Source organism: Bison bison, unplaced genomic scaffold (genome assembly GCF_000754665.1).
Source record: "Bison bison bison isolate TAMUID 2011002044 unplaced genomic scaffold, Bison_UMD1.0 scf7180017864482, whole genome shotgun sequence".
Lineage (NCBI taxonomy): Eukaryota > Metazoa > Chordata > Mammalia > Artiodactyla > Bovidae > Bison > Bison bison.
The window spans coordinates 794,439-807,113 of NW_011495042.1; the positions used below are offsets into that span (position 1 = coordinate 794,439).

Below are 12,675 nucleotides of genomic sequence, written 5' to 3' on the forward strand. Positions count from 1 at the left end.
CGAATCTCAGAGCTCAGCAGTCTCCCTGCTGAGTGGCCTCAGGAAAATGCTCAAGCTCGTGTACTCTGGTGGCCTGACCTGTATGGTGGGGAGGGAAACCGAGCTGGGATGAACTGAGGTGCAACACCTCGGGAGCTTATCTGTGGCAGGCAGAGGGAGGGCATTAAAGGATGACGGTCATGCTGGTTGTCTGCAAGGTGGACCCCTCCAGGGCCCATGCTGGAGTGGGCCAAGGAGGAATAAAGCAGCCACAAAGGGAAGGCTCTCAGGGGGAAAGAGGCATTCTGTTTTCAGAGCACATGCTGGCAGACTTCTCATCATGGGGCTCACGGACAGAACCTTGTCCAGCCTGTTACTGTCAGCAGCTGCCAGAGGCAGGCCTGGGACAGCTGAGGGCTCTTCTGATCTTCCTAGGAAGGGCAGCCCCAGAATGACCGAGGCGTCAAGGCTAATGCTAGAGGGCATTGGGGTCAAGAGAGGCTGATGGTCTTCCTTCAGCCGCAGGTGTGTGCATTTGTCTGTACCCACACAGAATGGTTCATGATGGATCCTTTTGGAAGCAGGAGAGAGCTGAGGACAGTTAATTTTATTTAGATGTTTTCTTAGAACCTTCAAGAACTAGAGTCATTTCAGTTTTATATAAATCTTCAGTCAGAAAAGGTGATTTTTTTATAGCCTCAATAGTTTCCAAACTACTAATCAAGGGTTTCTCTGTTCTTGAGGAGGGCTTGACTGCCACTTTGCTGAGAGGGTGTTGGTACATGTCCCCTTCTTGAGACATATGGTCCAAGGCTTAGTCAAGGGGTCCTGATTTCTCTACAGACACAGCCTTAGTTCCATGGTGCCCCTGGTCTAACCTCTGCCTTGGTATCCTCTCCAGATAATCAACCTCAGACAGATCCAGGAGGTGTTCAACCAGTTTCGGGTGGTGCTGAGGTAAGGGACCCACCACACCCACCCAGTCCTGCATCAGGCTGCCATTCTCCTTTCCCATGGTCTGGGTGCCGGCCTCCAGGTGCTCTGCCTTCTGTCTGGTGTGCGCAGAGCCGGATCAGAGGCCTCTGGGTATGGCAGCCCCGGGTGACCCCAGCAGTCTGCCTCTGAGCTCTCAGGTCCTCCTACCCTTCCCTTCCCCTGGAAGTGGGGACAGCCCCCCTTTTGAGGGCTATGCAGAGAGGAGGTAGTCACTGGTTTCCTGAGTTTGTTTACTGGACAGGAGGTTTTTATGTGGCCAAAGCAGGGTGTTTTGATGCTCCTGGCACCCTCCTCCCCACCTCAAGAGGGATTTGTGGTTTTCTGGGGTACAGACATACCTGTAGCCTGACTGGCTCATGCTGGGTGTTATCATAGAAGCTGGGCACGTGATTCCGAAGGGCCAGTTAGAGACAGATCGGGATGCATGATGCAGGCTTGGGGTCCTTGTCAAAGGTCATCTTACAGCAGCTGTCCTTGACACATAGGGTGACCCCTGTGGATTTGGAGACTGGACAGTGGGTACATGCTTTGGGGAGTGGGGAGCGGGGAGTGAGCGTGTTCTGTCTGGTCTGGTTCACGATGAGGGTGTGGCTCTGTCTCAGGGGCCACACACAAACAATTTCTAACTCCAGAACTTGGTGCTGCCCAGGGGGCTCAGCTTGCCCCAGGTGCGAGGGGTTCTTTCACTCTGTCTCCCAAGCCAACAGGAACAGGAAGTGGAGTCCACTTTGCGCAGGAAGTACACCCTCATAGACAAGAATGACTATGCAGCTATCTCTGCTGTCCAGAAGGTAAGCACGCCTGCCTCTTGCCGACAAGACTCACATCAGAGTTTTGCATTCCCAGATCTTGCCAGAGGCAACGAGTGTCCTACATTAAAGCAGATCTAGGGTTGTAACAGGTAAAGGTTAACACCAGCGTGAGCATGGAATGACCCATGCAAGAGTCAACCACGTATGAATTCAAAATGATCTCCATAAATTGGAGATGTGCCCAGCAGCAAACAAGACAATTCCCACAGTTAGGTTGGAAATGGGCCTCAGGAGTCTCAGAGTATGGATGAGACACCCAGCTATGAGAACAGTTGGTGAGACACTGGATATTTGGTGGGGTGGTCAGAGACAGCTGGCGTGGGGACAGCCGGAAGTGACATCCGCAGGAGCCACATCTTGGTGTGTGGGATGAACATGTCCATATACACCAGGGTCCCCCAGGGGCCTGAACACTTGATCTGACCTGCAGACCTGTGACTGGCCTCTGTCCAGGCAGGGCTCGTAGATGCTGACGGCCACCTAGTGGGTGAGCCTGATGGACAAGGCTTCGGACTTGGAGTCGCCCCTTTCTCTACCAAACCCGGGAAGAAATCCAAGTCCAAGAAGATGTTTAAAGAGCAGCTTAGGTGAGTAACGTTCCTGATGCTCCTGCTGATCAGCACCCTGCCCTCCTTGGTTGGTGAAGTGAGGACACAGCTGTCCCTCCCTTCCCCCAGTCTTAGTGATGGGGTGGGGTGGTCACAATGGCCATCACCCCTGCCAATACTAACAGTGTCTGTTGGGCCCAGGCTGGGACTGCTCATCTGTCATGCTCACAGCGGTTCTGTGAGGTGGGAGTTGACATCTCCAGTTTACTAATGAGGAAACCAAGGCTCAGAGAGGGGAGGTCATTCCAAGGTCACACTGCTGAGAAGTGGTAGAGTGGAAATGAGATGCTGGGCTGCCACTTGCCCATTGGTACTTCACGTGGAAACCCACCCCACCACCACATTCCTTCTGTGACCCAGCTAATTGGCACCCATGTCGCATAAAAACCCCAGCTCACCTTGCAGGCAAGACACATTTGTGGGTGCAGGGTGGGAGGAATGTCAAGCTTCCCTTAATGAGCCAGCGTCTCTGGGAAGTGCTGTGTTGTGGTGGACACAGCCCCCACTCTGAGGGTAACTCCTGGGCTCACCTCCTTGCTGTGTACTTCTCTCACCCAAGAGGGTCACCTTCTGTGAGGCATGAGAGCTTCTCTGCCTCGGTTTCCTCCCCCTAAGTGGGAATAATAATGATAGCAGCATTAGTCACTGGGGTGGTTTTGAGGATAAGTGAGTAAACGCAGTCCCCGTCCCTGGAAGACTTCAATACCAACATGTTGTTAACCATCATTACCTTTTCCTTGGGAAAGGACATGGGTCAACGCTGATGGTAGCAAACCGTCACGTGCAGGACTGGCGTCGGGTAGCGGGGCATCCTGGCCTCCTCCTGCCTCTTCAGGCAGGGCACTCACCAGCTCTGTGCGGCTGTCAGGCAATCAGTGTGACAGTTGATCGAGGCTTGGGCCCCAGGCCACACCTGTTGCAAGAAAACCAGAGAAGGAAGCAGTCACAGAAGGAGCCATGCATCCTTCCTTCAGTTCAGCCCTGCTCTCACGTGTCTCTTGGGAGGCAGGGCCCTGGGCACCATCACGTGGAGAGGGATGGCTCTTTTCCCGGGAGCTGGTGTGGGCACTGATGGTAGGTGGGCGAGCGGGTCGTGGGCTGGTCAGAGCAGGGGTGCAGACGTGTCTGTCTTTATTGCTGGGCCTCAGACAGACGCGCCCAGGGTGAGGGCTCTGCTTTCCTTCCCAGGGGCACCTGTGTGACTCCTGCCTCAGCAGCCAGGATGTTCCTTAGAGCCTGTGGCCCACCCCAAGGTCCTCATGCTTCCAAACTGGAGACTCCCCGTTCCTCCCAGGTTTCTCCTGGGAGGAATGCGGAGTCTCCTGGGAGGTTTCTTGCCAGGAGACAAATGCTCCCCTCCTCCTCCCCACGTGCATGGCTTAGGGCTGTACTCTCCGCCCTTTGGCTGAGGTGTGTGTTAAGACCGGAGCTGAGTGGGATGGGGCTCTGGTGTATGAGTGTTGAGCAAGATTACTCCCCTCAGCGTCAGAGACACTGAGCCCGGGGTCTCCCTCCCTTCTCCTTCCAGCTCCTCAGCAAGAAAGGAGGGTGCCAGCAGCCCTCTGAGTGGCAAGGACTTGGATGTTTCCACCTCCAAGACCCAGCTGACCCCGTCCTCCAAGGATGGGGATGTCAAAGACATGGTTGTGCGGGACCGGGAGACCTCCAATACTGAGCCCCTGGCCTCTGACTCCCCAAAGGAGGAATTACGCCCACCCAGGTGACCATCTAATGCTAGCTCCTGCGCCAGATCATACAAAACCAGACTATGACGTGGAAAGAGCACCCGCAGATAGAAGAGAGCTAAACAAGGGTGACAGGCAAAGACTAGGAGCATACCCCCAAGGAGAAACATGGTGGCTTATACAGGCGCACACTGGCTCAACTTCAGGAGCCACCCAAGATGCAGGGACGCACAAAATCATTTTAGACCCTCCAAACAGCAATTATTTAAATAATTAAATTTGCACGTTATGGCTAAGTACTGTATTCAAAAGATGCAAAATTCTCAAGTGTGAGACCCTTCCTCCAGCTACCCAGTTCCTCTCCCCGGTCAGTCAGTAATTGAGTTTTTAGGAATCTGTCCTGAGGAAATAATAAAGAGATTTAGACAAAAATTTATATTAAAAGATTGTGTCATTAATTTAAAAAGCAAAAGGAAAATTTTTTTGGTAACACCTTCAGTAGTCAACATTAGGGAAAGGGCACCAAGTGAATGATTCTCTCTGCCCTTGAAATGTACACAGATGTACATGAAGAATTTTTCTCTAGCTTGTGAACATTTCCAAACATTCAGAGAAGTTGAAAGATCTGTATAGTGAACACCCTCCTGATTGTACTGTTACTGTAGTATTTCATCATGTGTCTTTCTTTCCATCTTTTCATCCATCTTTTTTTTTTTAAACGGATTTCAAACTCAGTTGCAGACAATCTACCTTCACCTACACGGCACTTCATCTTACATCTAGTTAATAATAACTAGGATTCTCAAAGAGTTTTTAATAGCATGAAAGAATGCTTCTGCGAAGGATGCAGAATTATATATACTGCATGATCCAAATATTAAAAAGTGTATCAAATAAATTCCTGAAGGAGATACATTAAAGTGTGGTTGCCAGTAGGTAATGAGTGGTATTTTGTTTTTTTATTTTTCCTTATTTTCATTTTCTGCAGTGGGCTGAATAGAACAGAGATGAGAGAATGATTCCTATACAGTTTACCTCTCATTTAGGGTAGGTGGTACCCAGGAATTCTGACCTCCAGCTCACAGAAGCTCCAGGGAAGAAATGTAAAGTGCCCGGTGGCTCCAAGACAGCTGCCCCTTTTCTCCCTTCATCTCCCTCTCCATCTTCAGGCCTAGCACCCCACCCGCCAAGCCTGTGGCCTTTGAGGACTTTAAGAATGAGCGGGGTAGTGAGATCAACCGCATCTTCAAAGAAAACAAATCCATCTTGAACGAACGGAGGAAAAGGGCCAGCGAGACCACACAGCGCATCAATGCCATCAAGCGGGAGATCGACATGACCAAAGAGGCACTCAATTTACAGAAATCACTACGAGAGAAGCAAGGTGAGCATGCTGAGAAGGTAGTTGGGGGACAGTGGGATCTCAGTCATCCTGCTTGGGATGGGCAGACGTGGGCACTGGAGGACCAAGTTGGAAGGGAGCCGCAGGGGATGCCGGGTGCACCCTTCATCCCTGGGGCATCACTTGGCTCTGGCCAGCCCTGGGGAGCTAGAGTCCTTCTTTGTCCCTCTGCCCACACCTTCTTTAAATATGTGCTTAGTTGCTCAGTCGTGCCTGACTCTTTGCAACCCCAGGGATTGTGTGTTGTCCATCAGGCTTCTCTGTCCATGGGAATTCTCCAGGCAAGAATACTGGAGTGGGTTGCCACGCCCTTCTCCAGGTCTTTGAATATACAACTCCTTATTATATATTTGAACTCCGGGAGTTGGTGATGGACAGCGAGGCCTGGCATGCTGTGATTCATGGGGTCGCAAAGAGTCAGACATGACTGAGCGACTGAACTGAACTGAACTGAACATATATTTACATATTTTAAATCATATGCATATTATGCTGATATATCACTTACTCCTCAATATGCCTGGAAAATGTTTATTTTTAAAGGATGGGAAGAAGAAAAAATAAGCAGTATTTTTAAATAGTTAAACTTTTATGAATATCAGGAAACATTTTTGCCCTTCCCTACCCCCCAAGCAGTTGTTTTCCCATTGGTTGGTAAAATACCAAGTAAAATAACTTTTATCTTAAGGGAACAGATCAAGTAGTTCATTTTTTAACATACCTGCTAGGTACCTTGACTGGCAGCCACTTGTCAGCCCAGAGGGGTCATTTGGGACATTAGACATGAGACATGTCTTCCATGAAAGAAAAATGAAAATCATCTGAAGTTCAACTCTTAGAAATTTTTTTCTTTGGAGATAATCAGAGAACCTCTGGGAAGTATAAGAGATGTTATCACTCCCTATCTCAACAGTGTGCCGTAAAGTCTCTGTGATGGATTTTTGGGCCTTTCCTGGCAGTCCAGTGGTTCTTCAGTGCTTCCAATGCAGGACGAGTGGGTTTGATCCCTGGTCAGGGAACTAAGATCACACATTCCCCATGGTACAGCTCAAAAAAAAAAAAAAAAGATTTGTGTCTATCAAGTAACCACACTGGGACTGGCCCACAGCCGGCTGATCAGGTTGCTCTGCAGTGAAGGTGAGGGAAACTCTGGCCTCCCCACTGCAGACACCTTGAATTGGAGCCCTTGCCTCTCCATGGATGGTGTCAGTGACACCATGTGCCTCACTTCCCCTCTGTAAACATCAGCGGAGGTGCTAACGCCTTCCCAGGTACTGGGGACCGCCTCAGGCACCCTGGCCGCACACCTCAGTCACACACAGGACTAACTCTCCAGGAGCCTGGGCTTGGGTCCTGACGTGATGCCTTTGCTGGACTTTCAAGTGCTATAGGCAGTAGACTGCCAGGTGAGTGGCTCCAGAGGTAATTCTATCTTAACCCAACAACCCTCATCAAACTGACAGCCCTTAAAAAGGACTGTGCAAAGAGACCGTGAGTGGAGGACATAAGACTCATAGGATGACCGACCCCTCCCTCCTGGAGCCCTCTGTCAGCCACCAGACACAATACAGATGTCTGATGCTTTCTAAAAGGTAGCTGGTGAATGCTGAAGTTAAGAGGACAATTTGAAATTTGGGTTTACATCTACTGTTAATAAGGAATCTTGCCCAACTGCCTTGTGGTACTAGCCAGTCGTGGCAGCTTGTTTATATAACTTATGAAAAAGATAAACACCTGTATAATAGAGGTATTTACTGGATATTCTGGTTAATGGGGTTTAAGATCAAAATAACCATAGAATGTGGGCCATCTGTACCATTTCCTCTACTCGCCTCTCCTGTGGTCCCCTCACCTGAGCTCCCTCTCCCTGTGAGACCTGTCCTGGTAGCCCAGCCTTCTCATGCCTTGTCCACCTCTTCGCTGCACTGCCAGCCCTTCCCCTTGCCCTGTGTTCATGCTTTGCCAGCACTGCCCTCTCTGACCACCTTCTTTCCTGCACCCCAGGGGGCCCCTCATTCCCTGACCTCCTCCATCCCCTTGCAGGCGAATATGAGAACAAAGGGCTGATGATCATCGATGAGGAGGAATTCCTGCTGATCCTGAAGCTTAAAGACCTCAAGAAGCAGTACCGGACGGAGTATCAGGACCTCCGTGACCTCAGGGCTGAGATCCAGTACTGCCAGCACCTGGTGGACCAGTGTCGACACCGCCTGCTCACGGGTGTGCCATTTGGGGAGGTTGGCCAGCCACCTGGGGTTCCAGGAGGCTCAGGGCAGGGCCACAGCCTGGATTATAGAAGTGGCTTCTGAACTTCTCTGTGGCAGAGGCAGGGGGACAGGGCTTTGGATGTGTTTCCAGGACTCTGAGGGCAGGAAATGGAGATGGGAAAGGATAAGACCTGGGAGCAGGAAGTGAACAGCGGGCAAGCCCGTGACAGGCACAGGACAGGCACACATAGCCTTGACCTGCTTCCTCGAGACTCCCCACCCTCACGATGCTCTCTCTGCATTTCCCTGCAGAATTTGACATCTGGTACAATGAGTCCTTCTTCGTCCCCGAGGACCTGCAGATGGCAGTGAAGCCAGGTGGCAGCATCCGGCCAGGCATGATGCCTCTCAGCAAGATTGTGTCTCTGGTGAGTGGCACAGGGTGGGGGTGGGGATGGTGGATGAGCACAGGGCAGTGCCCCCTGCCCCCTCCACAAGCATAGCAGTGGATGGGCTGCTCCTGGCCTTCCTACAGCTGCCCCAGGCAGGTGGGCAGGCACAGATCTCTCCTCAGTTTTGGGGGATGAGGACCCAGGAAACACCATGTGCTGCTGCCAACCTTCCTGAGTGGCTCATCTTATCCTGATGGTGGTTACAGGCATCTGTGATGACACTGAGAAACTTGGGGCTGAAGGACTGTGAGCTCTCCTGATGGAGGTTTGCCAGCCCGATGAGGGTCTGCCCTGATGCCCACCACAGGCCCCGTCAGAGCAGATCCTGATGATGCCAGGCAAAGGGTCTGTGCTGAGTTGGGCTTCTTCTAGGGAGAAGACGACCAGGACAGGTTCAGCCAGCTGCAGCAGACGACGCTGCCCGAGGGCCCTGACTCTGTCTCCTTCTACAATGCCAAAGTCAAGATGGAACAGAAGGTAACTTGGGGGATCTGGGTCTCCAGGAAGGCAAGGCCTCAGGGACCTCAGTACTGGGACACCCAGGATGGCCCTCCCCACTTTAGAGGCAGAGGGGGAAAACACCAGCCCAAGGAAATCCAGTCACCCAGAGTCAGTGGGCATCTTCTGCCAACTCCAGAGTGGCACACAGTAGTGGTCCCACAGACCTTGGCCAGGCGTGGACATGGTCAGTGAGTGCTAAGACAGCCCGTGTGTGGTTCACATGCCAGGTCAGGGCCTGGGGCTCCCCTGAGGCCACTGCCTACTGGGGAGAGCCTCTCCGATGGAGGTCTCCGATGGAGGCACAGGCCAGTTATGCTCTTCTTGTGTTAAGTGTGCAGTCTTGGTTCAATCAGCTGTGGCTTGGGGCAGGGTCACCTGCCAATCCTAGTTGCCTGGGCCCACTCCTTCAGCAAGAGGATGGCTTTTCCCAGGCAGCCACTTAGCCTTATGCTGTGAGCATTAAGCTTTATTAACCCTGGCCCCTGAAGGGAGGCCCAGATCAGTGAACAGGGCCCTGCCTCTGTGGAAAGGCAGGGCTCTATGAGAGAGGATGGAGTAAGGTCAACTAGGCGTAGGCAGCCCAGCAGCTTCAGAGATCATTTGACTGTGGCCACTATGCAGGAGCTACCTTATCTGACCACAGAGAGGCCTACCCCTCTCGGCCGAGAGGAGGGGGCATATGAGGTGAGGCAGGGGTTCAACTTTATTCTTTTCCATGTGGATATTCAGTTTTCCCAGTACCAATTGTTGAAAAAATGATTCTTCTGTTGAACTGTTTGGTACCCCTGTTGAAATTCAGCTGACCAAAAATGTGATTGAACTTAAAAACTCTAGGAGTCCTGAATAAGTTGAAATTACTTGGTTCCACTTATATGGAGTAAGTTGAAATAAATAGTTCCTCTTATATGAAGTAGTCAAAAATCATAGGGGCATGGAGAAGGAAATGGCAACCCACTCCAGTACTCTTGCCTGGAGAATCCCTTGGACAGAGCCTGGTGGGCTATAGTCCATGGGGTTGCAGGGTTGGACCCGAATGAATGACACACTCACAAAATTGAGGAGATGCTTGATGGCACAAGGGTATACTTTATCTACTCTCCCATCTCCTGCAGGAAGCAGGATGGGGCAGGCAGCACCTGGGAGGCAGGATGGCTTGCTCCCCCCATCCCTTCTGGAAGTCTTGGGGTCTCAGTGCCTGCAACAGCTGGCCTTGGACAAATAAAAAACTAAGTTGTTTACTGGAAAAAAAGAATCATAGGGGCAGAAAATCTAAATGAACATTTCTCCAAAGAAGACATACAGATGGCCAAAAACCATATGAAAAGATATTCAACATCACTAATTACCAGAGAAATGCAAGTCAAAAGTACACTGAGGTATCACCTCACACCAGTCAGCATGATCATCATTAAAAAGTCCACAAACAACATGTTCAACTCATAAAAACAGAGATTAGAATAGTGGTTACCAGGGAATGGGGGTGGAATGTGGGAAACGGGAGATGTTGGTCTAAGGATACAAACTTCCAGTTATAAGATGAGTTGGTTCTGGGGGTCTAATGTATAGAATGGCTATTATAGTTAATAATGCTGTTAATAATATGTCAATAGCTGAAAGTTGCTGAGAGTAGATCTTAAAGGATTTCACCACAGAAAAAGAAATAGTAATTATGTGAAGTGATAGAAGTGCTAGCTAATGCTGTGGTTGCAGTCATTTTGTAATATGTAAGTGTGTCCAGTCAACACATTGTATACCTTAAACGTATGCAGTAGTATATTCTATGGCACTTATATCTCAATAAAGCTGAGGCGGGGGAAGTCTACAGACAATAATGATAAATGCCAGAGTGCGTGTGGAGAAGAAGGCACACTGCTGCACTGTTGGTGGGAATGTAAGTTGGTACAACTGCTATGGAGAACAGTATTGAGGTCCCTTAAAAAGCTAAAAAAATGTAACAACCATGTGATTCAGCAATCCCACTCCTAGTGGTATATCCAGAGAAAAACATAATCCAAAAGGATACACGCTCCCCAATATTCACTGCAGCACTATTTACAACAGCCAAGACATGGAGCAACCTAAATGTCCATCGACAGAGGAGTGGATAAAGATGTGGTACGTATTACTCAGCCATAAAAAAAGAATGAAATAATGCCATTTGCAGCAACATGGATGGATTTAGAGATTGTCACATTAAGTGAAGTAAATCAGAGAAAGACAAGTATCATATGATATCACTCATATGTGGAATCTAATTAAAAATGATAAAAATGAACTTATTTACAAAACAGGAACACGCAGATATCAAAAACAAACTTATGATTACTAAAGGGAAAACACAAGGAGGGAGTGATAAATCAGGAGCTTGGGATTAACATACACACACTACCATATATAAAATAGATAATCAGTGAGGAGCTACTGGATAGCACAGGGAACTCAATAGTCTGTGATAACCTATATGAGAAAAGAATGTAAGAAAGAATGAATATATGTATACATAATGTATAACTGAATCCCTTTGCTGTATACTTGAAACTAACATAGTATTGTAAATCAAGTATTCGCCAGTAAGTTATTTTAAAAAATAAAACGACTTAAAAATCATAAAGGGAGAAAGTATAATAGTGCTTTTCAGGGTCTAGGGGGAGAGGAGAATGGGGAGTTATTGTTCCATACATATGCCGTTTCAGTTTGGGATGATGAAGTTAGGGAGATGGGTGGTAGTGATGGTTGTACATTATGAATGTATTCAGTACCACCAAACTGTATACTTAAAGATGGCCAAGGCAGAAATTTTTATTTTATGTGTATTTTACCACAATAAAAAATAATTCCAGCTTCAAGTGGAAGTTTCAGTTTCAGTTCGGATTCACCATGTGGGGAATCTAGGACTCACCCCCACACTCCAAGTTGGTGGGTTTGGCATTTGCTTGCTCACTGCCCTGCCCACTGATGTTGTTTCAGCTTCCTTTCCCCACCTGCTTCCCAAGAGCCTAGCAGTGCGTTAAAAGGTAGGATTCATGAACACCTAGTTGATTTGCAGAGGGAAAGCCCTTCAGAGTACATGGGTCCCCATCCCTCTGGAGAGAAAGCCCTCTTCTTTTCTTTTTTTGAACCTAATTCTTGTGAGAAACTTTCAAGTGAGCCCTTGAAATATGCATGTCTGCTTTTCAACATTTAAAACATTTTATACACTTTAGGATGAAAGAATGAGACAGACTGAATGGAACATTTTTTTCTCACAGAACTGGGATTCATCAAAGGGGGTCCTTGTCCCCAAATGGTGATATCTGCAGGTAGAATGTTGGGTGGATACAGGTGGTGTGGCTTCTGAGCCCTTGCTAGGTCTGCAGGTCCTGATCAGTTCCTATTTTCTCCCCCTTTCTGTGTCCAGCACAATTATTTGAAAACCATGATGGGCCTCCAGCAGGCACACAGAAAATAGGGACTCATGGCCAGTGCATTGAAGGATGAGATCCCCAGTAAGTCCTGCCTGCTCTAGAGAAGCTACCAGCACTCCTGCCCAGACTCCAACCCCTCTGCTCCGAGACTGGGGCCCAGTCCAGGGAACACAGTGGCCTGCCTGACGGAACAGCCTTCAAAGGACACCCTTGACTACCTTCACAGAATGCTTTCGGTTTCAATACGCTGTCTTATATGCAGGGACAGGATAAAACAGCTTTTTGGTTTCGACTTTCAGTGCTCATCCAAGAACTTTTATTTTTGGTCATGCCACATGGCACGTGGGATCTTGGTCCCAATCCCACCCCCAGGGATGAAACCTGTGCTCCCTGCAGTGGAAGCGCCTTAACCACTGTACCACCAAGGAAGTCCCCAAATAACTTTATTTCCTATCTGGGAGGATGTCTTCCCTATGCAGAGGTGGGGTCCTAACAAGTCTCCAGTTAGAAAGTGGACAAGTAGCCCCTGGCAGGCCTTGGTCCCACTGGTCAGCCTCTTTCCTTTTCTGAATGGCCATCCTGGGGTGAGCTGGGTCTGAGGAGCCCTGGTTCTCATGGCTCAGGCCATA

General features: G+C 49.2%; 1 protein-coding gene across 1 annotated transcript in view; it reads left to right on the forward strand.

Annotated features, from left to right (window-relative positions):
• The window catches only part of KIF9 (kinesin family member 9), a 36,784-nt gene extending 24,440 nt beyond the window's left edge, over positions 1 to 12,344 (forward strand). The window contains exons 14-22 of the mRNA XM_010862365.1: positions 881 to 936; positions 1,676 to 1,766; positions 2,241 to 2,374; positions 3,924 to 4,115; positions 5,250 to 5,464; positions 7,526 to 7,702; positions 8,002 to 8,117; positions 8,514 to 8,618; positions 12,040 to 12,344. Coding sequence (XP_010860667.1) covers positions 881 to 936; positions 1,676 to 1,766; positions 2,241 to 2,374; positions 3,924 to 4,115; positions 5,250 to 5,464; positions 7,526 to 7,702; positions 8,002 to 8,117; positions 8,514 to 8,618; positions 12,040 to 12,090 — 1,137 coding nt within the window. The 3' untranslated portion in view covers positions 12,091 to 12,344. The remainder of the gene's footprint in view (positions 1 to 880; positions 937 to 1,675; positions 1,767 to 2,240; positions 2,375 to 3,923; positions 4,116 to 5,249; positions 5,465 to 7,525; positions 7,703 to 8,001; positions 8,118 to 8,513; positions 8,619 to 12,039) is intronic.
• Positions 12,345 to 12,675: the final 331 nt, after the last annotated feature.